General features: G+C 40.1%; 2 protein-coding genes across 2 annotated transcripts in view; both read right to left on the reverse strand.

Annotated features, from left to right (window-relative positions):
* KAZN (kazrin, periplakin interacting protein) overlaps positions 1 to 2,719 on the reverse strand; it is a 368,693-nt gene extending 365,974 nt beyond the window's left edge. Inside the window, exon 1 of the mRNA XM_075189642.1 lies at positions 2,106 to 2,719. Coding sequence (XP_075045743.1) covers positions 2,106 to 2,187 — 82 coding nt within the window. The 5' untranslated portion in view covers positions 2,188 to 2,719. The remainder of the gene's footprint in view (positions 1 to 2,105) is intronic.
* A 19,144-nt stretch (positions 2,720 to 21,863) lies between these two features.
* LOC142106649 (olfactory receptor 5V1-like) lies at positions 21,864 to 22,808 on the reverse strand. Its single transcript, XM_075189643.1, has one exon. The coding sequence runs from the start codon at positions 22,806 to 22,808 to the stop codon at positions 21,864 to 21,866; it is 945 nt and encodes a 314-aa protein (XP_075045744.1).
* Positions 22,809 to 27,649: the final 4,841 nt, after the last annotated feature.

Consider the following 27,649-nt stretch of genomic DNA (forward strand, 5'->3'; position numbering starts at 1 on the left):
CTGATCCCAGAGTTAGAACACAAACAGTAGTGACAACTGAACAGGTGCCCGTTATAGTCCCTTGGTTGATATAATGAAAAATTCTATTAAAATTATTGTGCATCAAATTTTTATTGACAGAACTAATGATTTGCTCAGTTATACATTACAGTGGAGTCTATATCTTGCATATGTACAGAACTGTCTTTTGTCTTCAATACAAAGGGAACAACCTCCTCTACAACTTATAAGACCATTGTTTTTCTACTAGGCCAAGGAAAGCTGCCATGTGATGTAATATGACAATGGGGCATTGTTAACTTTTCCTATTGATTTATAACAAAGTCATAAAAAAATATTCTGAACATTTTTCTCCAAGATTTCAATATTTTCCCAATGCAATTTTCTTACATTGATGGAAGGTACATTGTCGACTAATGCTAAACATGTATATGTGATAAGACACTTTTTGGCAATAAAAATGAATCCCCCCTGCACTGGGGCATTGTAAACATGTTGAATGTGCTTGAGTTTTGCTTTATTTACTAATAGCCATCAGGTAGCACCATATCTCATGTAGAAGGGTCAAAACCTCAGAAAAGGTGACCCCCCCAATAGGTTAATATAGATATCTTATTATGTATAAAATAAACGGTCATCTCCAGATGCAATATAAATCAATTCAATTAATCAAATAATAAGAAATACCCATATTTAGAAGTTTGTATAAAGCACACAACTCCAAGCAGCTACAAAGACATCTAGAAACCATGTCCTGCACTCCATCTGCTAGTTTCGCTACCCAGAACCATTGACTTTAAATGAACCAGACTTATCTTCCTAGAGCAAAATATTATGTGAGGCAGCAATGACTAAATTTTATAACTATTACGTTTATAACAGAAAGTAAATTAGGACAGATTCATTTCCTTGTATCAACCCCTGCATCAATATTTTTGTGATTTGTTTTTACTGTTTCATATTTTACTTATTAATATTACTTTTACCTATAACAATGGACATTGTCTGTACAGTTTAGTAAAATGTTTAATAGTAACTTTGTAGTCTAGTTTAAATCGAACTTAAATGGTACTATCGCCTACATAGTGAAGGCAGGCAATTTTTGGTCTCCACCAATATTTCAACCAATGGTTTCAATGCCACCTATCAATTCACTAGTAACTAGTGACATCATGGAGGTATGAGGCATAAGGTAAACTGCGCTATTTTATTTCTTTACACAAACTAAGAAACATTTGTATTTGTGTCGTGTACACTATAACAATTAAAGCAACCATACATGCTGGATAAAAAAAACATTAATTTAAAGCAGCGATACCATATGTTTTTTTTAATATAAATCACTGAATAAATGTTGGTATTTACCATGTTGCCTTTTTGTTTTCTTCAGGCTGCTATTAATGATTTATGTTTCTGGACTACCATGGCAACCACAGTCACATGACACAGGATGTAGTCAGCAAAGAGGCTTTTGAACAACGCTCTGACCTCTGTCTCAAATGTGATATCCTCCTTCTCCACCTTTTCCATCACATAACATGCTGAGAGCTGTGAACCTGTGATTGTGTAGCAGACAGATTGTGCCTGTGTCTGGCAGCCATTTTTGTTTGCCAACCAGAGAGCTTTTGAAAAGGAGATAATGACTTGTAGGATAGATAAGAAAAATAACTATCAGATGCATACCTTAAAGGTACTTAACTTGCTATTTAAAGCCAAAAATAAAATACATCTATGTGGAATTGCTGCTTTAAATTATGGTAGCAATAAATGGCTCATTGTAAAAGTTTATTCCCCACATTTTTCTACATCTTGAGACAGCTGCTTTAGACTTCCCCCATTAACAAACCAACCCTGCACATAAGTTAACAAATTATTTGTTTTTCATTTTATGTATTTGCAACACAATATTGTACAATATATTAACATATTCTACAACTGTTGCTTCACTCCAATGTGTATGATTGGGTCTGAATACTTGTCACACTGTCTATGAATAATCATGCAGGTCACACACATAATGTGACGAGCCAGAAGACAGAAACCACAATATATGCCATTTTATTTATTAAATATATAGCCATCACATTCTAATACATGACACTTACCTGCCTCCATGACTTCACACTGCTGCCCAAAGACATGGGAGAAGGTGACAGGCCCTGTGGCGTCCATGGCACTCAATGTCATGTGTCTCTCTGTCCAAAGAGCACACGCAGCTTGTTTACCAATATATGAACTGCCACCCCTGCCAATCCTGCTTCTAGAAAACAAGTATTTATTCAGGGATTGAGTCTTCCAGAGATCCAGAAAGCTCTTGTTTCTGCAGCTACATCCTCAGATGCAATTAAAGAGAGGGAAAGGGGGAGATGGGGGTGAAAGTCTGGCAGCTGCAGACGGTCTTGTAAAACGGTCTCAGTTATTACCTCCCAAATGCAATATCTGCTTTTATTTTTGTCATGTTAGTAAGCTCGGACATCCTCCCCGGCTTAGAACTTGATTGAAAGCAGTATTTGCCCTACTTAAAATTCCAACAAGGCATTTAGGATCCCTGTATGTTGCTTGTTTTCCGAACGCCTTTCACTGCAAGACTAGTGCTCCTAGGCTGCTTCTAAATGTCTCCGTAGCTGCTCTTTCCTCAGCACCAAATAAGAAAAAAAAACTAAATCCATCCTTCACCAAGATTGAACAAATGCCTGATTGCTATGCTACAATATAAAAACACAAAAGACTGCATTGCATTACATCTGCAAGACAGACACTCTATAGCTTTTTAGAATGCTATAGAGTGTTTTCATACACTGAATGCACAGGTTGAGCTGTTAAGGAAATCATATGTGCAGAACACAGTTTTAATCATGTTCACGGGCATTAGTCCATTGCCATGTTCTTATACACTGTATTGAATGGGTACTCCTGCAACACTGCAGTGATTAGACCTAGCACAGACTGAGCTGTACCTTATTTATCATTCAGACAGCAGAGGAGGAAGTGCCGACTCAGCCTGGCAGATACTGGTGATGTAATTCTTATAAAGCCTGGCTGCGTGCATGGAATGTAATCCAGAGGGGCTACATAGATCGCCAAATATAAATACTGCCTACAAGATACAGGGATATAGGAGCATCCGCTTAGTTTTATTTTTTCTGCAGGCATCTGAGGAAGAAATTTTCTGTTTGCCTATAGATAAAAGCAGACAGTATTTGACTTTCTAACCTGAGAACAAATAGGGGATAGTCAGTTTGACAGTACTGAATAAAATGTATGTTATTGATCTGTCTTGTTTTAATGAAATGTTCAATTATTGCAGTCCCAGAAGCGAGACGGTACTTTTATAATCAAAACCAACCTCTGACCCTCGGATCTGTCTGATCTGTCTTACTAGTTTAAGTGAAGCCATAAGCTGAGGGCAATTAAAATTTCGTGCTATATTTCATCAGCACTGCATTAGGGGTTAAACATGTGATGTCAGCCAGCCTATCACTCCTGGGGGAGTGGTTTGTCCAGGAGGGCATAAATTATCTGGGAGCTGGGGGCTGGCTCTCTCTTTGCCCTGGATGTCAGATAACTCCCTCCCGCCCGGCATAAGCTGGTTATACTAAATTTAAGTCCTTGTCTTAGGACAAGGCGCAGTGGGTAGGAGAGCAATGCAGTCAGCGGCTAATCGAAGGTACTACCGTTTAATTGGTCGCACGTCACTGTCCCTTTTGCAGTAACCTGACTCTTGGCCTCTGGGGCGGAGGATATCCGGTCGTATGCGACAATGTGAGTCCAGAAGGGGGCAGTCACGATGACGCCAAGTTTAGTACCGACCAATCGTAAAGACTTGGGATCCGTAAAGTCTTGGGACAGCGGTATTATTTCACCTTACGCTGTATTGGTTTAAAATTTAGTCGTTAGCTGACTGTTTCGCTCTCGTCGCCATTCAGAGTTTTAAAATAAAATTCTTCCACAAAATAAATACGCCCCTTTTTTTGCCAAACTTATATCTGGTGTCCGTGTCGTTATTTTAGATAAGAAGGTATTAAGTGTTTAATTATTAAGGTATAAGTGCAAGGATAAAAGGTATTAGCACTGAACATTTTATACATTCTCCAAACTAGGATCCCGTCTACACAGAGATTGTTCTCACAAACCCTTTCAAGGCGCTAAATTTATAAGTACAGGTAGAGAGATAACTCCTATTATTTGTGTAAAATCCCCAGAAAAAGACTTACAGAACCAGAACAGAGGAAATTAAGATCAGCGCTAATACATCAGTACCTATTAAGAGTTAACAATAATTTCCCCAACAGACACACTAATGGGACTGGGAGACACACTGACGGGATTGGGAGACACACTGACGGGACAGACAGATGCTCTGACGGGACTGGGAGACAAACTGACGGGACTGGGAGACACACTAACAAGACAGACAGATACACTGACAGGACTGGGAGACACACCAGCAAGACAGACAGATACACTGACGGGACTGGGAGATGCACGGACGGGACAGACAGATACACTGACTGGACTGGGAGACACACTGACGGGACAGACAGATACACTGACGGGACTGAGAGACACACTGACGGAACAAACAGGTACACTGACGGGACTTGGAGACACACTGATGGGACAGACAGATACACTGACGGGACTGGGAGACACACTGACGAGACAGACAGATACACTGAAGGGACTAGGAGACACACTGATGGGACAGACAGGTACACTGACGGGACTTGGAGACACACTGACGGGACTTGGAGACACACTGACGAGACAGACAGATACACTGAAGGGACTAGGAGACACACTGACGGGACTAGGAGACACACTGACGGGACAGACAGATACACTGACTGGACTGGGAGACACACTGATGGGACAGACAGAAATACTGACGGGACTGAGAGACACATTGATGGGACAAACAGATACACTGATGGGACAGACAGATACACTGATGAAAGTGGGAGACATACTGACGGGACAGACAGATACACTGATGGAACTGGGAGACACACTGATGGGACAGACAGATACATTGACGGGACCGGGGGAAACACTTACAATTATTAGTCTATTTCCCCTGCAGTTAGAGATTCCCCTCCTCCCTTAGCTGCATACTTGCCTAATTTTGGACCTTCCCTACAGGAGACCCCAGAAGACAGGTCCAAGGGACAAGTGCTGGACCATGACAATGCGATTTGCATCATCACAGCACAGCCCCCACTGTGCAATGATGCAACTTGAAGAAAGTGAAGCAGTGTCCATAAAGGGTGGCCTTCTAGAATTTCTTGAGTCTCCTGGACCTCTGGGAGAGTAGTTAAGTATGATGACATCGGGAAGACACTGAACATTTGTCTGTTCTACTACTGCCTTCCTCTCTTACCCCTTCCCTTCTGCACACAGCACTGGTCAGTACCTGGTGTTTTTAAGGATATGAAAACAAAGTTGCTTTTTTATTTGCTGCTTCACTAATCTAATATGCACCCAGTTTGCTCACCCCAGGCACCTTTGTGCTATTTACAAATCAATTCGCTGCCCACCTGCACCCCCTTCCTCCCTCATGGACCATCATAGCACAGGAGTACTCAGGGGCAGTACACTAAATTGTGGGGCCCCATATCAAAATTTGGGAAGGAGGGCTGGTGATGCTGGTCCATCCTCCCACGGCTCCGTTCTGCTCTTCTAAGCAGAAACGTGGGGCTGACACATTGACATTTTGAGCTTCACTGCACATGCTTTGTGCTGATAGGAGATGATAGAGTGTGCAGGCAATAGCAAAACTACTGTCGTTGCAGGGGGTGCAATGACTACAGTGTCCCCATCACCTCAGTGTTGCTATGACATTGTAGTCATAGCAACACTGCTGCAGCACATTGGCTGCTCCATTTATATGGTAAATTTATATGGTAAACCGTGATGTCTTTTATAATTGTCCGGGTTTGTTTGTTTGTTACTATGACTACCATGTTCCTCCATCCACATGCTCTAACAATCCTGTTTGTATACATGTTTATATGACTATGCAATCCCAGCATGCATTGTGTTTTTGGACATCTTTCCTGTCCATTTGGCGCTTGTGTCTAGCATTTAAGGAGGTAGGAGTTAGAAGGCTGGTGTGCCTTGATAATGACATGGTTGCTGTCTAACATTTACCACATGTTGTTTAATGTAGTAACTCAATAAATATGTTTTTTAATTTGTATTCTGAGAGCTGGCCTGCTTATAGTTGACAGGCTCCTTCCTGCTGTATATATAATTATTGATGGACTATGTGTAAGGTTCCTAACCTACGTGTTTTGAACTCAAAGGGGGATTGTTGATATTGGAAAGACAGCTTTTCAAAAGCTTTGGGCTCAAGTAAGAGCCGGATCAAGGGTTCCCTGGAGTGAATGGAGAGAAAGGGAGGGCCTCCATTCATTAGGCCCATTTATGGTCTTCTGACCTGCCATTTAGACAACAGGCTAATTAATAGTTGCACCTGCAAGATGTAGTTTAAAGGCTGTCAGTTTGCTTAGTCAGTTTATCTCATTACCTGGAGAAAGAGGCTGAAATCCTCCATAGAGAAATCTGCTATTTGTTCCTAAGGGAACTAAACTTGTCAACTGCTGTTTGTTTGTGAGCTGGACATTAGGTCCTTCCACACTGACAGAGGGATTGTAAAATGTATGAGTTTGAGCTGGACAGGCAACGATTTATTTCTTCATTTTATTTTGTATTCCCCTGTAATAAAACTAGCTAAGGTTAGTTGTACCAAAGCATTGGGCTGCTATGATTGTGTATGACTGTTGCGTGAAAAGGTTCCCAGTTTACGAGAAAGAAATGTCATCTAAGTGGCTTTGTCCATGGAATGTCTCTTGGTGCCAGACGGGGTAGTTTGAATATCTAAAACAAATTCCCATTATTATTATTATTATTATTATTATTAATATTATTATTATTATTATTATTATTATTAATAATAACTTTTATTTATAGGGTGCCACATGAGGTCCACTGATGGCAAAAAAACAAGTATAACTGTTATAACAGTACAATTCAGTAAACAAATAACACTACAACTCTCCACAAAGCTACTGGGGTGCAAGGGGTATATTCAGCTCAGGCTGAAACCTGTGCCCATTAGCGTGGGCGCAGCTAACAGGTTTAGAGCCACTGAACAGAGGTGTCCATCTCCTGAGATTCACACGCAACCGTCTCTAGAGTTTAATAGATTGATTGATGCACAAAACAAAAAACATCCAATGAGTGGCAGAATGTATTTATAGACGTACAGCATTAATAATGTATTTGTGAGTGCAGCAGACTTATGTCTTCTTCTACTAAAGTACTGCCTATGTGCTGTGATAGTTTCTATAGATTTTAAACCTCTCTCTGTCTGTCTGTTAGTACTCCATCTTGTTTTATTATTGTGTTACTTTGTAAAGTCCTAATGAGTATACCAGTGCTATAGAAATTCATATGTTGATAATAATTATAATAATAAAACATGGAAACTCTGAGCTGCTGACAACAATTGATTATTCCATGAATTATAATTTAAAACAATAACCAGCTAACCATAAACACTTAATTGTGGCACAGAGTAAATGCTGTCTCACTTACAGCATTTATTTTGTGCCACAATGAAATGATTGTGGATAGTTGGTTATTGTTTTAAAATAAAATTGTGTCTATATAGTATTTTGAGGCTATTAATTGTTCAAGTGATGCTATATGGCTGGTTTATTTGAATCTCACTTTACCACATTATTATGCTTGGTGTATTAAATGTGGCGATTTTATATTTTTATAACTGCTTTTGTTACTGTGAATGTGCAGAACACATATTATATACTGTATGTTGTTCTGTGATCAGATGACAATGCTAGGCATTGCTGGATAATGATGGGCATTACTGGGGATAATGTTCTAAGTAGGGATGAGCGCACTCGGATTTATGAAATCTGAGCCCACCCGAACGTTGCGGATCCGAGTCGGATCCGAGACAGATCCGGGTATTGGCGCCAAATTCAAAAGTGAAACTGAGGCTCTGACTCATAATCCCGTTGTCGGATCTCGCGATACTCGGATCCTATAAATTCCCCGCTAGTCGCCGCCATCTTCACTCGGGCATTGATCAGGGTAGAGGGAGGGTGTGTTAGGTGGTCCTCTGTGCTGTTTAGTTCTGTGCTGTTTAGTTCTGTGCTGTTTAGTTCTGTGCTGTTTAGTTCTGTGCTGTTTAGTTCTGTGCTGTTTAGTTCTGTGCTGTGCTGTGCTGTGCTGTGCTGTGCTGTGCTGTGTTCTGCAGTATCAGTCCAGTGGTGCTGTGTGCTGTGCTCTGTCCTTCTGAGGTCAGTGGTGCTGCTGGGTCCTGTGCTGTGTCCTGTTCAGTCCAGTGGTGCTGTGTCCTGTGCTCTGTGCTTCTAAGGGCATAGTTATTTCCCCATTATTCCCAAGTTTTTAAAAAATAAAAAAAAAGTACAAAAAAATAAAAAATTAGAAATTAAAAAAAAAAAATATAATTATAACCAAATGTGCAAAACCAATCCAGCAGTATAAGTCCATTGGTACTGCAATATTACCAAGTTCACACATTCTGCAGTATCAGTCCAGTGGTGCTGTGTCCTGTGCTCTGTCCTGCTGAGTTCCGTAGTGCTGCTGGGTCCTGTGCCGTGTCCTGTTCAGTCCAGTGGTGCTGTGTCCTGTGCTCTGTGCTTCTAAGGGCATAGTTATTTCCCCATTATTCCCAAGTTTTTAAAAAATAAAAAAAAGTAAAAAAAAATAAAAAAGTAAAAAAAAAATAAATAAATATAATAATTATAACCAAATTTGCAAAACCAATCCAGCAGTATAAGTCCATTGGTACTGCAATATTACCAAGTTCACACATTCTGCAGTATCAGTCCAGTGGTGCTGTGTCCTGTGCTCTGTCCTGCTGAGTTCCGTAGTGCTGCTGGGTCCTGTGCCGTGTCCTGTTCAGTCCAGTGGTGCTGTGTCCTGTGCTCTGTGTTTCTAAGGGCATAGTTATTTCCCCATTATTCCCAAGTTTTTAAAAAATAAAAAAAAAGTAAAAAAAAATAAAAAATTTAAAAAAAAAAAAATATATAATAATTATAACCAAATTTGCAAAACCAATCCAGCAGTATAAGTCCATTGGTACTGCAATATTACCAAGTTCACACATTCTGCAGTATCAGTCCAGTGGTGCTGTGTCCTGTGCTCTGTCCTGCTGAGTTCCGTAGTGCTGCTGGGTCCTGTGCCGTGTCCTGTTCAGTCCAGTGGTGCTGTGTCCTGTGCTCTGTGCTTCTAAGGGCATAGTTTTTTCCCCACTATTCCCAAGTTTTTTAAAAATTAAAAAAAAGTAAAAAAAAATAAAAAATTTAAAAAAAAAAAAATATATAATAATTATAACCAAATTTGCAAAAACAATACAGCAGTATAAGTCCATTGGTACTGCAATATTACCAAGTTCACACATTCTGCAGTATCTTGTGCTACATATAATGGAGACCAAAAATTTGGAGGATAAAGTAGGGAAAGATCAAGACCCACTTCCTCCTAATGCTGAAGCTGCTGCCACTAGTCATGACATAGACGATGAAATGCCATCAACGTCGTCTTCCAAGCCCGATGCCCAATCTCGTAGTACCGGGCATGTAAAATCCAAAAAGCCCAAGTTAAGAAAATGTAGCAAAAAGAGAAACTTTAAATCATCTGAGGAGAAACATAAAGTTGCCAATATGCCATTTACGACACGGAGTGGCAAGGAACGGCTTAGGCCCTGGCCCGTGTTCATGACTAGTGGTTCAGCTTCACCCACGGATCTTAGCCCTCCTCCTCCTCCCCCCCCCTACAAAAAATTGAAGAGAGTTATGCTGTCAGCAACAAAACAGCAAACAACTCTGCCTTCTAAAGAGAAATTATCACAAATCCACAAGGCGAGTCCAAGGATGTTGGTGGTTGTCAAGCCTGACCTTCCCATCACTGTACGGGAAGAGGTGGCTCGGGAGGAGGCTATTGATGATGTAGCTGGCGCTGTGGAGGAACTTGATGATGAGGATGGTGATGTGGTTATTGTAAATGAGGCACCAGGGGGGGAAACAGCTGATGTCCATGGGATGAAAAAGCCCATCGTCATGCCTGGTCAGAAGACCAAAAAATGCACCTCTTCGGTCTGGAGTTATTTTTATCCAAATCCAGACAACCAATGTATGGCCATATGTAGCTTATGTAAAGCTCAAATAAGCAGGGGTAAGGATCTTGCCCACCTAGGAACATCCTCCCTTATACGTCACCTGAATAACCTTCATAGTTCAGTGGTTAGTTCAGGAACTGGGGCTAGGACCCTCATCGGTACAGGGACACCTAAATCCCGTGGTCCAGTTGGATACACACCAGCAACACCCTCCTCGTCAACTTCCTCCACAATCTCCATCAGATTCAGTCCTGCAGCCCAAGTCAGCAGCCAGACTGAATCCTCCTCAATACGGGATTCATCCGAGGAATCCTGCAGCGGTACGCCTACTACTGCCACTGCTGCTGTTGCTGCTGTTAGTCGGTCATCTTCCCAGAGTGGAAGTCGTAAGACCGCTAAGTCTTTCACAAAACAATTGACCGTCCAACAGTCGTTTGCCATGACCACAAAATACGATAGTAGTCACCCTATTGCAAAGCGTATAACTGCGGCTGTAACTGCAATGTTGGTGTTAGACGTGCGCCCGGTGTCCGCCATCAGTGGAGTGGGATTTAGAGGGTTGATGGAGGTATTGTGTCCCCGGTACCAAATCCCCTCGAGATTCCACTTCACTAGGCAGGCGATACCAAAAATGTACAGAGAAGTACGATCAAGTGTCCTCAGTGCTCTTAAAAATGCGGTTGTACCCACTGTCCACTTAACAACGGACATGTGGACAAGTGGTTCTGGGCAAACGAAGGACTATATGACTGTGACAGCCCACTGGGTAGATGCATCCCCTTCCGCAGCAACAGCAACAGCTGCATCAGTAGCAGCATCTACAAAATGGCTGCTCATGCAAAGGCAGGCAACATTGTGCATTTCAGGCTTTAATAAGAGGCACAACGCTGACAACATATTAGAGAAAATGAGGGAAATTATCTCCCAGTGGCTTACCCCACTTAGACTCTCATGGGGATTTGTGGTGTCAGACAATGCCAGTAACATTGTGCGGGCATTAAATATGGGCAATTTCCAGCACGTCCCATGTTTTGCCCACACCATTAATTTGGTGGTGCAGCATTACCTCAAGAGTGACAGGGGTGTGCAGGAGATGCTTGCGGTGGCGCGCAAAATTGCTGGACACTTTCGGCATTCAGCCAGTGCCTACCGCAGACTAGAGGCACATCAAAAAAGCATGAACCTGCCCTGCCATCACCTCAAACAAGAGGTTGTGACGCGCTGGAACTCCACCCTCTATATGCTGCAGAGGATGGAGGAGCAGCAAAAGGCCATTCAGGCCTACACAGCCACCTACGACATAGGCAAAGGAGTGGGGATGCGCCTCAGTCAAGCGCAGTGGAGACTGATTTCCGTGTTGTGCAAGGTTCTGCAGCCATTTGAACTTGCCACACGAGAAGTCAGTTCCGACACTGCCAGCTTGAGTCAGGTCATTCCCCTGATCAGGCTGTTGCAGAAGCAGCTGGAGAAAGTGAGGGAGGAGCTGGGAAGCCATTGCGATTACACCAAGCATGTAGCTCTTGTGGATGTAGCCCTTCGTACGCTTTGCCAGGATCCGAGGGTGGTCACTCTTTTAAAGTCAGAGGAATACATTCTGGCCACCGTGCTCGATCCTCGGTTTAAAGCGTATGTTGTGTCTCTGTTTCCGGCGGACACAAGTCTACAGCGGTGCAAAGACCTGCTGGTCAGGAGATTGTCCTCTGAAGAGGACTGTGACATGCCAACAGCTCCACCCTCATTTTCTTCCACATCTATGGCTGCGAGGAAAAAGCTCAGTTTTCCCAAAAGAGGCACTGGCGGGGATGCTGATAACATCTGGTCCGGACTGAAGGACCTGCCAACCATTGCAGACATGTCTACTCTCGCTGCATTGGATGCTGTCACAATAGAAAATATTGTGGATGATTACTTTGCTGACACCATCCAAGTAGACATGTCAGACAGTCCATATTGTTACTGGCAGGAAAAAAAGGCAGTTTGGAAGCCCCTGTACAAACTGGCTCTATTTTACCTGAGTTGTCCCCCCTCCAGTGTGTACTCGGAAAGAGTTTTTAGTGCAGCGGGGAACCTGGTCAGTGAGCGGCGAAGGAGGTTGCTTCCTCACAACGTTGAAAAAATGATGTTTATAAAAATGAATAATCAATTCCTCAATGAAGTACAGCACTGCCCTCCAGATACTACAGAGGGACCTGTGGTTGTGGAGTCCAGCGGGGACGAATTGATAATGTGTGATGAGGAAGAAGTACACACTGTAGGGGGAGAGGAATCAGAGGTTGAGGATGAGGACGACATCTTGCCTCAGTAGAGCCTGTTTAGTCTGTACAGGGAGAGATGAATAGCTTTTTTGGTGTGGGGGCCCAAACAAACCAATCATTTCAGCCAAAGTTGTTTGGTAGGCCCTGTCGCTGAAATGATTGGTTTGTTAAAGTGTGCATGTCCTATTTAAACAACATAAGGGTGGGTGTGAGGGCCCAAGGACAATTCCATCTTGGACCTTTTTTTTTTGCATTATATGACCAATCAACAGTCGTTTGCCATGTTCAAAAAGTAAAACCAAATTTAAAAAAATACAAGAAATTAAACCAAAAGTAAAATGCCGTGTCATAATTTAAAACAAGAGGTATTGACGTGCTCTAAAACTACTGTATTGTTGTTTATATTTTATAAACACTACACTTGAAAGTTTGAGTCTTTCAATAAAAAAGTAACTGTCCATTGCACGAATATTTGCAACAGGGACAATTTTAGGGTTAAGAAAGTCAACTAATAACACTTCGACGCTGTCTGTCTTTATAAACACTACACTTGGAAGTTGGAGGAGGTATTGTGGCCCCGGCACCAAATTTACTACCGGGGCCACTTCACTGTGCAGTCCATATTTAGGTGTATCAGATATTAAACAACGGTGACAGTTGATGCCCAATTTTTTAATTATATTGTGGCCTCGGTACCAAATTGTGTACCGGGGCCAGCACACTACGCAGTCCAGATACTTGTTTGGTGAAATTCAGACCAGTTGAGGGTTTTATTATTATATTGTGTGGACCACTCTATCTATACCACACTACAACTCTATACCACTCTATTTCATACTTTAATTCTATTTCATACTTTAATTCTATTTCATACTTTAATTCTATTTCATACTTTAATTCTATTTCATACTTTAATTCTATTACTAATTACCATAAAGAGGAACAAAATAAACCAATTTTACCAAAAGTATAATATGACTTAGACTTACAAACACTACACTTGAAAGATCGTGCCTTTAAATGAAAAAGTCAGTCTTCATTGCACGACTATGTGCAACAGGGACAGTTTTTTGGGTTTACAAAGTCAAACTGAATAACACTTTGACCCTGTCTGTCTGGGATCTCAATGACGAATTGTCTGTACCATGTTTGGAGGAGGTATTGTGGCCCCGGTATCAAATTGGGTACCGGGGCCACCCCACTATGCAGTCCAGATACTTGTTTGGTGGAATTCTGACCAGTTGAGGATTTTATTATTATATTGTGTGGACCACTCTATCTATACCACACTACAACTCTATACCACTCTATTTCATACTTTAATTCTATTTCATACTTTAATTCTATTTCATGCTTTAATTCTATTTCATACTTTAATTCTATTTCATACTTTAATTCTATTTCATACTTTAATTCTATTACTAATTAATTACCATAAAGAGGAACAAAATAAACCAATTTTACCAAAAGTATAATATGACTTAGACTTACAAACACTACACTTGAAAGATCGTGCCTTTAAATGAAAAAGTCAGTCTTCATTGCACGACTATGTGCAACAGGGACAGTTTTTTGGGTTTACAAAGTCAAACAATAACACTTTGACCCTGTCTGTCTGGGATCTCAATGACGAATTGTCTGTACCATGTTTGGAGGAGGTATTGTGGCCCCGGTATCAAATTGGGTACCGGGGGCCACCCCACTATGCAGTCCAGATACTTGTTTGGTGGAATTCTGACACGTGGAGGGTTTTATTATTATTATATTGTGTGGACCACTCTATCTATACCACACTACAACTCTATACCACTCTATTTCATACTTTAATTCTATTTCATACTTTAATTCTATTTCATACTTTAATTCTATTTCATACTTTAATTCTATTTCATACTTTAATTCTATTACTAATTAATTACCATAAAGAGGAACAAAATAAACCAATTTTACCAAAAGTATAATATGACTTAGACTTACAAACACTACACTTGAAAGATCGTGCCTTTAAATGAAAAAGTCAGTCTTCATTGCACGACTATGTGCAACAGGGACAGTTTTTTGGGTTTACAAAGTCAAACAATAACACTTTGACCCTGTCTGTCTGGGATCTCAATGACGAATTGTCTGTACCATGTTTGGAGGAGGTATTGTGGCCCCGGTATCAAATTGGGTACCGGGGCCACCCCACTATGCAGTCCAGATACTTGTTTGGTGGAATTCAGACACGTGGAGGGTTTTTTAATTATATTGTGGCCTCGGTACCAAATTGTGTACCGGGCCACCACACTACGCAGTCAAGATAGATAGATGCGTATTGCGTATCATAGATAAAGTACATTCAGTGGTGTGGGGCAAATTGAAAAATATTCAAAATGCACTGACATTATCAAAAACAAGAGGTTGTCACACGCTAAAACTCCAACATGTATATGATGGAGAGGATGGAGGAGCAGCCGTATGTGTAGTGTAATGCAGATCTGTTGAAGGTTTTTTATATATTTTATTGTGGTGCCCAGTGCCCACTCCTCTACGCAGTCCAGGTACAATTATTGGTGCGAATCATAAAAGTTCAGGGTTTTTAAGATATTGTGGTGACCCACTCCTCTACGCAGTCCAGGTACAATTATTGGTGCGAATCATAAAAGTTCAGGGTTTTTAAGATATTGTGGTGACCCACTCCTCTACGCAGTCCAGGTACAATTATTGGTGCGAATCATAAAAGTTCAGGGTTTTTAAGATATTGTGGTGACCCACTCCTCTACGCAGTCCAGGTACAATTATTGGTGCGAATCATAAAAGTTCAGGGTTTTTAAGATATTGTGGTGACCCACTCCTCTACGCAGTCCAGGTACAATTATTGGTGCGAATCATAAAAGTTCAGGGATTTTAAGATATTGTGGTGACCCACTCCTCTACGCAGTCCAGGTACAATTATTGGTGCGAATCATAAAAGTTCAGGGTTTTTAATATATTGTGGTGACCCACTCCTCTACGCAGTCCAGGTACAATTATTGGTGCGATTCATAAAAGTTCAGGGTTTTTAATTTATATTGTGGTGACCCACTCCTCTACGCAGTCCAGGTACAATTATTGGTGCGAATCATAAAAGTTCAGGGTTTTTAATATATTGTGGTGACCCACTCCTCTACGCAGTCCAGGTACATTTATTGGTGCGATTCATAAAAGTTCGGGGTTTTTAAGATATTGTGGTGACCCACTCCTCTACGCAGTCCAGGTACATTTATTGGTGCGAATCATAAAAGTTCAGGGTTTTTAATATATATTGTGGTGACCCACTCCTCTACGCAGTCCAGGTACATTTATTGGTGCGAATCATAAAAGTTCAGGGTTTTTAATATATATTGTGGTGACCCACTCCTCTACGCAGTCCAGGTACATTTATTGGTGCGAATCATAAAAGTTCAGGGTTTTTAATATATATTGTGGTGACCCACTCCTCTACGCAGTCCAGAAAGATACCTTGTTGCAACGTTTTGGACTAATAACTATAGTGTGAGGTGTTCAGAATACACTGTAAATTAGTGGAAATGCTTGTTATTGAATGTTATTGAGGTTAATAATAGCCTAGGAGTGAAAATAAGCCCAAAAACTTGATTTTTAAACTTTTTATGTTTTTTTCAAAAAAAATCCGAATCCAATACCTTAAATCCGAACCGAGACCTTTCGTCAAGTGTTTTGCGAGACAAATCCGAACCTCAAAAATAACGAAAATCCGGATCCAAAACACAAAACACGAGACCTCAAAAGTCGCCGGTGCACATCCCTAGTTCTAAGGTAGTACTGGGCATTATTGTATATAGTATCCTGGGCAATGCCGGTCACTATTATAGACAATATTCAGGTCACTTCTTGGAGCTAATTAACTAATCTTTATACCATACCATAATTAGTTTGAATGTCAGTGAGATCTAAGCTAATGTTAAAGCATTTAAACACATGATTTAATAAGACGGGCAGAGAGTAGAGAGCTTCTTTAGGTCTTACTAGACCCAGGAATTTTCTGGTTCTCTATGGAAACCTGGTGAAAAGTCTAGTTTCCAGGCAGAGTAGACTGGTGGGCATGGATTCACCGGTGGTAATCGCATTAACGGTGATGTAAACACCAACAGAGTTTACACCTACATAATTAATACGATAGTGAAGAAAGCGACATGTAAAAAATAGATAGTTACCTGTAAACAGACACAGTGGAAATCCGATGTAAGGAGAGGGCGACACTTCCAAATTACGTCACTTGCAAGCGCGACTTGGACATTTCAGATTTTAAAGTGGCAACGCACGGACCCATGTAAGTATTACCTTTACGTTAGGGGTTAGGGGTTAGGGTTAGGGGTTAGGGTTAGGGGTTAGGGTTAGGGGTTAGGGTTTTGGGTTAGGGGTTAGGGTTAGGGGTTAGGGCTCGGGGTTAAGGTTAGGGGTTTGGAGTTAGGGTTAGGAATACAATTAATATTACCATAATTAAATGTGTTTGTGCGTTGCCGCTTTTAAAAAAAAAAAATCCAAGTCGCGCTTGCAAGTTACGTCATTTGGAGGTGTCGCCCTCTCCTCTCATTGGATTTCCAGTGTGTCTGTTTTACAGGTAAGTAGTTGCTTTTTGCATGTCGCTTTCTTCACTATCGTAATAATTATATCAGTGTAAACACTGTTGGTGTTTACAGTATCGTTAACTTGTACTATACCCAGATTCACTTGCACAGTGTTGTATACTGAGTGCTGAAAAAGAGCATTCTAATAGGAATAGACCCAGTCGGTAATCTACCTCGTGGCAATGACCTCTAACCAAGGAAGCCGCGTAAGCTTTTCTCCAAACCGGCCAGAAGTCAGAAATGGAAGATGGTAGTTACAATATAGGGATCACGAACAGTGGAAGCGTTAGGCTGAATACCCACTGGTGTTTTATTTGCTTTTGAAAACCCAAAAGCTAGTGAAATGCGTTTGTGTACAGTTAGTTTACTAGCCTCACACATGTATATGAAGTAATTGGAAATAAGGGATTCCATTGACAGACTTGTTTTCCTGCATTGTACTAGTGTTGAAAAAACTAGTGAAAAACGAGTAAAAATGCCCTAAAATGATACCAGTGGTTGTAAGGTATTATTTATTTATATGTCACATTGAATCATTTACATCAGTTCCTGTCTCACTGGATCTTACAGTCTAAATTCCGTTACACATACTCTTGGGTCCATTTTTGTCAGTAGGTTTGCAGGAGGAAATTGGAATGCCGAGGAAACACCTTCAAACACGTGGTAAAACATATAAATTCAAAGGTCCATGGTGGAAATCAAGCCCATGGCCCCAGTACTGTGAGGCATCAATGCTATCCATTGAAATTGGCACAAAATTTAAAGAACTCCATACAAAACTTATTTCTGGCATGTTTAAATATGTTAAGATAAAATGTAGAGTTTTGTTTACCTGGGGTGCAACTTTTCACGTATCAAGTAGATCAGCATGGTATCTCGTAGCCTATGGAAGCCCTTTAGGGACAATGGGCCTGATTCATTAAGGATCTTAACTTGAGAAACTTCTTATTTCAGTCTCCTGGACAAAACCATGTTACAATGCAAGGGGTGCAAATTAGTATTCTGTTTTGCACATAAGTTAAATACTAACTGTTTTTTCATGTAGTACGCAAATACTTGATAGCTTATTTGTACACTGAAATTTAAAGTTGATATTTGTGTGCTACATGAAAAAACAGTCAATATTTAACTTATGTGCAAAACAGAAAACTAATTTGCACCCCTCGCATTGTAACATGGTTTTGTCCAGGAAACTGAAATAAGAAGTTTCTCAAGTTAAGATCCTTAATGAATCAGGCCCAATATTGTTATTGGGACAGCTGAATGACTGCCCAGTATGGCCAAATATTTCAACTCATTTTCAGTAGGAAGCTCCCATTAGTAGAGCAATAATAGGAAACACTTCATCATTCTGAAGTTCAACTATCTATGTCTGTGTCGTGCTACTCTGAACAGCCTGAGGTAGATATTTTTGCTGATTGAATCTTAGTTGTGTAGAGGTAGGTGAAATTATGGCAAAGTTTCACGAGATTCGATTTCTGCAGTGGAAAAAGCCGTGAGGCAGTGGTGGGAATCTAGTTTGTGGAATCTCTAATTTGCAAATTGAGTTAGAAAGACCATAGCCAATTAATACCATGGTCTAGTGGGATTGGGGTAAAACTGGGAACACTTAAGGCCAAATGTGGAATGAGGCCACTATGCCGGAGGACAGTTTTGGAAGGTTCGCTCATCTCCCATTTAGTGTAGATACATTTGTATTTAGTTACCCTGGTATGATGCAGGAGACAGATCAGTTACAATTTACTGTACTGCAATAGATTATGATGATGCTTAAAGGTAGATAAAGGGCATCCAAAACTTTAGCATAAAATAAACAGGTACAGTTTATTTTAAAATACTATGAGAACAATCAATACAAATGGAATGCATCATAAACAATGCAAACTTGCCATTAAATGTGACATTTACCAGACAACATATTACTCTATATACATAAACATTATTGTTATACCATCTTAACAACATCAAAGCTGAAACATATGAAAATGAGGCAAAAAGGAAAATGTAAGCAAATTAATTGTCAAACTCGAACCCTTCCTTCCTCAGCCTCCAATGCTCGCTGACAATGAAATGACTTTACCTGGCTAAATTCTTGTACCGAAAATATTTTTTAAATACCTTAGTACAGAATTTAGTTTTGAAATATATGAGGCCCTTTAACGTCTGAGAAATCACTTTAGCAACATTTCCTATATATAGCTATTATAAGAATAAACACATGATTTATTCCAATGACAATATATAGTATTATATTTCCAATGAGTCAGGTGTACAGGGCTGATTTGGAGCAGTTAGTGGGAGAAATGATATATATTGTGCTTCTATGTGTTCCAATGCTCCCTGCGTATTAGAAAATGTCAGTGTGACCCGAGCCTAAGTCTGCTGCCTTAAAATAGCCACAAAAGCGTTTTCTCCACCAGCAGCTATATTTGTTAATCCTCTACCTTATGAATCAAGTGTTTCCCACATCTCTTAGATTGTAAACTCATTTAGGCATCTTTAACTGATGTTTTTTGTTATTACGTGTCATTTGTCTGTGTCGCGATCCCATTTAATGTCATAGTTGCCTACTCTCCCGGAATGTTCTGGAGACTCCCGAATTTTTGGGAGTCCTCCCGGACTCCTGGGAGAGCAGGTCATCATCCTGGATCCCAGGCCAGTTTGGAAAGTTAAATGAAGGGGGCAGGGCTTAGTGACGCGATTCATGCATCAACATGTTCCCGCCCCCTGCTGGTATATAGCAAAGTGGTGATGATAGCTAAGGGGGCGGGGCTTAGTGATACGATTTTCCGAGTCCCGCCCCACACACACCCAACTGCCCCTGGACCTTCTGGAAGACAAGATGAAAAAGTATGTAAGTATGCTTAATGCACAGGGGGTTTGGGTAATATGTTAGTACTTGATAAATAAAAAATAATATTAATTAGAGGAGCTACTCAGCCACTTACTTGGTTGCCATTTTTAAGTTATAGTGATGAAAAAAGTACATGATAATATTAATTACAATATAATATCACAATAAATATCTTCTATAGTAAGGAAATAGCATCCAGCAGTGACGATTTCGGTGGGAGTGTCCTGATTCTCAGACTCAGCAAGGGGCATGCCCTATCAGAACCTTTGTGTGGGATCATGAGAATGTCTTTGTGTTTAGGAGGCTCTGGGGATGGCTTACGTGAACCACGAGAGAGGTCTATTTTGTCCCAATTTTTCTTTTTAAAATGTTTGCAGGCATGTAATGAATATCAATCATTGCAAAGCTTAATAAGTATTTTATTTTGATTACCTCCAATTGAAAATTTAATTGAGAAATCAAACAAGAGTAGATATGTAATAACTGTATTTGTCATTCTGATATTCAAGAATCGCAAACCACGTGCAGCTTTTACGAACTTCATTTTCTAACAAGCCAAAGTGGTCTCTAACAGATTTTGCACAGGAACTAGCAAACAAAGGCCGGGGGGATGTTTACTAAACTGTGGGTTTGAAAAAGTGGAGATGTTGCTTATAGCAACCAATCAGATTCTAGCTGTCATTCTTTAGAATGTACTAAATAAATGAAAGCTAGAATCTGATTGGTTGCTATAGGCAACATCTCCACTTTTTTAAACCAGCAGTTTAGTAAATATGCCCCCTGGTTTGCTTTTGGATATACCAGTATGTCTTGGAGACAGTGGCGGATCCAGGGGGGGGCGATCGGGGCAATCGCCCCCCTAGCAGGGGCTTGCTGCTGGCGGCTGCACACTATGTGCAGCTCCGTTCAGCAGTGACAGTGTGCTGCCCGGCTGCTCTGATTGTGTTTTAAACACAACCATAGCAGCCGGGCAGCCAGCACACTGTCACTGCCGAGCAGACCTGCACATAGTGTGCAGCCGCCGGCAGTCTTAGATGTCAGAAAGGGGGCGGGGCCTAACTCCCCCCCCCCCCCCGTAAATCGCCCCGGGTATAGCAATTTTCTAGATCCGCCCCTGCATGGAGATAAGTCCTAAAGTACATATCTAGACACATTTTTCTAAATCTAATTTCAAAGGAATAGTATACTTACAGATATGCCCTCGTTTTAGGGGAGAGTCACTATTTTGTTCCTAAACACCACAAGGGGTGCAATTGTGGTTGTGGGTTCCTGTTGCCCAGAAATCCTTCACACTTAAGTCACAACAGTTCTGTGGGAGAAGAAAGCTTCTAGCAACCTCCTAGTTAGTGCCTGTATTAAATAAACTACAACACTTTGTCTACAGTTTAACATACATATTTGTAGGAAATTGCTTGCTTTAATGAACTTTGGCTTCAACAAAATGGCCACCATTATATTTTGGCTCTAGTGTTTTTCTGTGACTTTCGGGGAAAAAAGGAAAATGCAAAAAATAAATAACTAATTGTAATTTTTGCTTTAACTGGATGTGAGGGTTTTTATTTTTAGTATTTTGTAGAGTTATATTAATTTATCAAGTTTTGCACATTAATGTATAGTCTCCACCCAGGGGACGCAGCTGGGTGGAGCGTCTCCCCAGTCAAAGCCCCATGCAGCATCTTCCCTCAGGCTGTGGCTGCTACCATAGTAACCAAAAGGAAGCTTGTGATTGGTTAACAATTTGGGCTGCTTCCTGTTGGTTACTATAACAACAGGCACAACCTAATCGCTAGAAGGAGTTTCAGTTAGCTGGAAGTAGTGACAAATTGCTTCATGTTCATGGAGGCTCTTTCAAAATTTTGCTATGGGGCCCACATTTGACTATTTGCATTTTCTTGTATGCGTGCTGACATATGTACACATGTGTGTGTGTTTTGTATTTTCCCAATAACTACATTAACACTGACCAACACTTTAATTTAATATCTCTGACTTACAAATATTTGACACACTATTTTTTTGACAGCTGTTTTCATGTCACTATTCCTAAGGCTGTATATAAATGGGTTTAGCACCGGGGCAATGAAGGCATACAGAGCAGAAATTACTCTGTCCTGATCCATGGAATAGCTCGACTTTGGTCTAAAATACATAAAAATAGCAGAACCATAAAACATAGTCACAACTATAAGGTGAGAGCTGCAGGTTGAAAAAGCTTTATTCCTCCCTGAAGTTGACTTTATATTCAGAATTGTTGAAATGATATGTGTGTAAGAGATGATGGTTAATATAAAGGAGCTGACAATGACACATCCACATGCCACAAGAAGGACAATTTCATTGATCCTCGTAGCTGTGCATGCTAGCTGCATGACAGGTGGGATGTCACAGAAAAAATGGTTGATCTTATTCGCTCCACAGAAGGACAACATGAATGTCAGGACTGTGTGTATCAGAGAGTTTACGGCACCGCTGATCCATGACACGGCTATAAGCCAAATGCAAATACTTTTTTTCATAATGATACCGTATAAAAGCGGATGACATATAGCGTTATAGCGATCATAAGCCATTACTGCCAGCATAATGCACTCTGTTCCACCCAAAAGCAAAAAACAGTACATCTGCATGACACAACCTAAAAACGAGATAGTTTTACTTTCCGATAGGAAGTTCGACAACATTTTGGGAACCGTGGCGGAAATGTAACATATCTCTAGAAAGGAGAAGTTGGCGAGAAAGAAGTACATTGGAGTGTGAAGGTTTGAAGCAAAGGTATATGCAAGGACTATCAATGTATTTCCCATCACAGTAATAAAATAGATAAAAAAAAACACTGTGAACAGGACAAGCTGTAGAGCAGGAGCCTCCGAAAATCCAAAAAGAATAAATTCTTTTATTGCAGTTTGATTCTTTCTGTCCATTTTAGCGTTTACATCTGTGGATTAAACTGATTATTGTTAGATTATTAAACATCACCATTCAACACGAATTATCAAATCCAAAAGTTGGCTGTATAAGGTGCTCATTATACCAAGTTGTGTCTACCTGTATTGATTTTATCACAAACTCTGGGGTAGATTAATTTAAACTTCTAAATATGAAAAGTGGAGGTGTTGCCAATAGCGACCAATCAGATTCTAGCTATCATTTTCTGGCATGTACTACATAAATGACAGCTAGATTCTGATTGGTTGCTAAAAGCATTTTATGTGACATTTATAACATCCTAATAAATTTATTTGATGAAAAAAAACATGTTTTAATGTTTTGTTATTAACAACCATACTATTAACAGATGACATTAATTGAATATATATTTTTTTTTCTGTGCGTCCATTTGGAACTTTCTATTCCACATACAATTAGGTCCATATATATTTAGACACAGACACGATTATTGTTATTTTAGCTGTTTTCCAAAACATATTCAAGTTACCGTTATATAATGAATATGGTCCTAAAGTGCAGACTATCAGCTTTAATCTGAGGGTATCACATTCTAATTGGAGGGAGGGTTTAAAATTAACAGCTGTTTAATATATAGTCCTCCTCTTTTTCAATGGACCAAAAGTAATTAAACAATTGACTCAAAAGCTGTTTCATGGACAGGTGCGGGCTATTCTTTTGTTATTTCTTTATCAATTAAGCAGGCAGAAGTTCTGGAGTTGATTCCAAGTGTGGCATTTGCATTTGGAAGCTGTTGCTGTGAACCCACAACATGTGGTAAAATGTGCTCTCAATGCAAGTGAAACAGGCCATCCCTAGGTTGCAAAAACAAAAAAATCCATCAGATAGATTAGGAGTGGCCAAATCAACCGTTTGGTACATTGTGAGAAAAAGAGAGTGCACCAGTGAACTCGGCAACACAAAAAGACCTGGAGGTCCATGGAAGACAACCATGGTAGATGATCGCAGGATCCTTTCCATGGTAATGAAAAACCCCTTCACAACATCCAACCAAGTGAAGAACACTCTCCAGGAGGTAGACATATCATTATCCAAGTCCACCATAAAGAGAAGACTTCACGAGAGCAAAAACAGTGGGTTTACCACAAGTTGCAAACCATTCATAAGCCTCATGAATAGAAAGGCCAGATTAGACTTTGCTAAAAAAAACATCTAAATAAGCCAGCCCAGTTCTAGAACAGCATTTTTTGGACAGACGAAACTACGAACAACCTGTATCAGAATGATGGGGAGAAAAAAGTATGGAGGCTTGGAATGGCTCATGATCCCAAGCATACCACATTATCTGTAAAACACGGTGGAGACAGTGTCTTGGCATGGACATACATGGCTTCCAATGGCACTGGGTCACTAATGTTTATTGATGGTGTGACAGAAGTCAGAAGCAGCCTGGTGCATGTTGAAATGTATAGGGATATACTGTCTGCTCAGATTTAGCCAAATTCAGCAAAGTTAATTGGACGTACCGTCACAGTACAGACGGACTATGACCCAAAACATACATCCCAGGGGGTAAATGTATTAAAGTCCGTTTTTTTCAACTCGCCGGAAATAGACGAGTTGACCGCTAAAATTTAAAAGCGGCGCTGCCTTGTAAAGGCAAGTTTCCTTTTACAAGTCAGCGCCGCTTTAAATTTTAGCTGTCAACTCGCCGATTTCCTGCGAGTTGAAAAAAACGGACTTTAGTACATTTACCCCCAGGAGTTTTTTTAAGGCAAAAAAGTGGAATATTCTACAATGGCGGAGTCAATCACCTAATCTTACCCCGATTGAGCATTTCACTTGCTGAAGACAAAACTAAAGACAGAAAGACCCACGAACAAACAACAACTGAAGACAGGCCTGGCAAAGCACAACAAAGGAGGAAACCCTGCATTTGGGGATGTCCATGGGTTCCACTCTTCAGACAGTCATTGCCTACAAAGGCTTTGCGACAAAGCATTATAAAATGAACATTCTCTTTAGGATTATGTTAATTTGTCCAATGACATTTGAGCCCCTGAAAATAGGGGACTGTGAATAAAAATGGTTGCTATTCCGAAAAACGTTTCATGATATTTTTGTTCAAAAAAACGCAATTTACGCTAGTTTTGTGTGCCTTAATGAATCAGGCCCAAAGTGTGCAAATGCACTTTATATATTATTTTTAGACTCCTAACAAGTCTTTTTCACAACTTTTTGTTTGAAACAGTAATACAATATTTTTTGATCAAATAAATAAAATATGTGATACAACACTGTGTTCATTCTGTGAATCAAACCATAGCATATTCTCCTATTTCATTAAAAAAAAAACATTTAACCCATGCTAAAAGAGAGTGAATTGAATAGTTATGCAAACATATTGCAATAGTTAAGAACGTTAATAAACATAATAAACAAAATATTATAATAATTGAATATATATTTAAACCCCATCAGGGATGGGTGGCACCTAAGCTTCCCGGTGTTCCAAACTGGATTGCTCTGATGATTGACATTTGGAAACACAAAAGATTCATGTACGAAAGTAGAGAAGCTCTCTGCAAATATCACAATATTTGACATCCCTGGTATAAATCACAATTTGTTAACCATCCTCATCAAAACGATTAGGAGGTGGGGAGTGGGAGATGGGAGCCAGTTATGATGACCCCTTCAATGATTCCTCACACTATTCTTGTTGGGTATACCAGCTCTGCACGGCATTATAATGCTGATATGCAGCCTTTCTGTGATGTCACTGTGCTGTTTACCATTAAGTTACAAATCTGTTGAGTTTATATAGATGTGTGGCATTTTACCTTTTCAAAGCAGTTAACTTTTGCCTGCTTATAGCTTTTATGTCCTGTTGCATAAGCAAGTTCTCACAGTCTATTTATGTCTTAGTCTGATGAGCTATGTTTAGGTAGTTAGATCCAAAATGTACGTGTTATGTGTCTCTAAAATCAATAAAAATACTTTATCGAAAAAAATTATTATAATAATTCATGCTATAATCAATTCTAAACTATCAATAAATTCCCTAACACACACACACACACAGACTAGGGTCAATTTATTAGCAGCCAATTAACCTACCAGGATGTTTTTGGAGTGTGGGAGGAAATCGGAGCACCCGGAGGAAACCCACGCAAACACGGGGAGAACATACAAGATAAGGCCATGGTCGGGAATTGAACTCATGACCCTAGTGCTGTAAGGCAGAAATGTTAACCACTAAGCCACCGTGCTGCATTTAGTACAAAGTTAGTGTACAAAGGTGCCGTTTAGCAGAATAGTGTAGGGGCTAGCTGGCAAATATTAGCTCATGAGTGAGACTCGGCTCAGCAGCCTATTTGGAGAATTTTAAAGAGAAAAAATGCAGTTAGCCCAGTGACTCAGCCCAGGGGCTGGCTGGTGGGACTATATCCTGGAATCAGGACTGTCCCATCTAATGGGGATTATGCATTCCAAATATGTCTGTTTTAAGTTTTTGTAGTTTTACTTGTTCCTATATTTACAATTACTTACATAACACATGTTTATACCATATCACACTCTATCCACTTAACACACTTTCCTTAATCCATTTACACATTGTAAACTGCTAAGTTGGCTGCAGGCCAGTACATTAGGATGCTAAGTGGTCTAATCATTAAATTTCATGTCTGCATTTATGTCCTGGATATTGTTTACCTGGATAGCAGACAGCGTCTCCATAATAACACATTTACTGAGTAATTGTAATGCTGGTGATGTCTTGTTTACCATTGTCATACACACAGCAAGGCCAGGGTTATTACCCAAGGGGCTCAGTGCTTAAATAAAATCGGATGCTGCTAACATTCACTTAATTATAAATAAAACGCCAATATTTGATAGAACTTTGTAAACTATTAAAATAAGTCATTTTATTTGGCCAACAGTTTAGTAGATGCAGTTTTAAAAAAACATGGCGTTCACACAGGGACCTAGAAAAATAATGTTTCAGGGTGCTCCTTGAAGGGTGAGATCCTTGGGCAGTTGCCCGTTCTGCCCAGTCCAAAAAAATGTCCGTATCATCATCGTCATCTATTTATGTACCGCCACTAATTCCGCAGCGCTGTACAGAGAACACATTCACATCAGTCTCTGCACCATTGGAGTTTACAGTCTAAATTACCTAACACACACACACACACACACACAGACAGAGAGAGAGACTAAGGTCAATTTGATAAAAGCCAATTAACCTACCAGAATGTTTTTGGAGTGTGGGAGGAAACCAGAGCACCCGGAGGAAACCCACGCAAACATGGGGGGAACATACAAACTCCTCACAGATAAGGCCATGATTGGCATATCTAACTCATGATCCAAGTTGCTGCTCTAATGCCAAATAGGTTACCTGCTACAGTGCAGCTTTACTAAAAAATGTAAATACAAGTATGAAATTATCCAGAAAGTGAGAAACTACAACAAAACAGAAAGAAGATATAGTAAATAATTTGTGATATTTTGTGACAATATCATTAACACAGAAACAATCACCCAGTGCCTCTTTCTACATAACTGTGAGGAGCACTGCTAAGCAACAATAAGGTCAGGAATGCAAGGGGGGCAGTGTAGGGAAAGACATTGGTGATTTTTATATGTCATTTTGTATAAATTAGACATGGTGCTCCAAATGACAAAATCACAACTTACACAGAAAGTCCTAAGTCTAAAGCAAAATGCATAATACATTCAATAACTGTAGTAAAAGCATTCACATCACAGCAAAATGTGTACTTACTCTGCATTGGTAAATAAAATTACATAATTGATCCATGTATTTTGCTTAATAGACCATTGT

This window comes from Mixophyes fleayi, chromosome 11, assembly GCF_038048845.1.
Source record: "Mixophyes fleayi isolate aMixFle1 chromosome 11, aMixFle1.hap1, whole genome shotgun sequence".
NCBI classification, from domain to species: Eukaryota; Metazoa; Chordata; class Amphibia; order Anura; family Limnodynastidae; genus Mixophyes; species Mixophyes fleayi.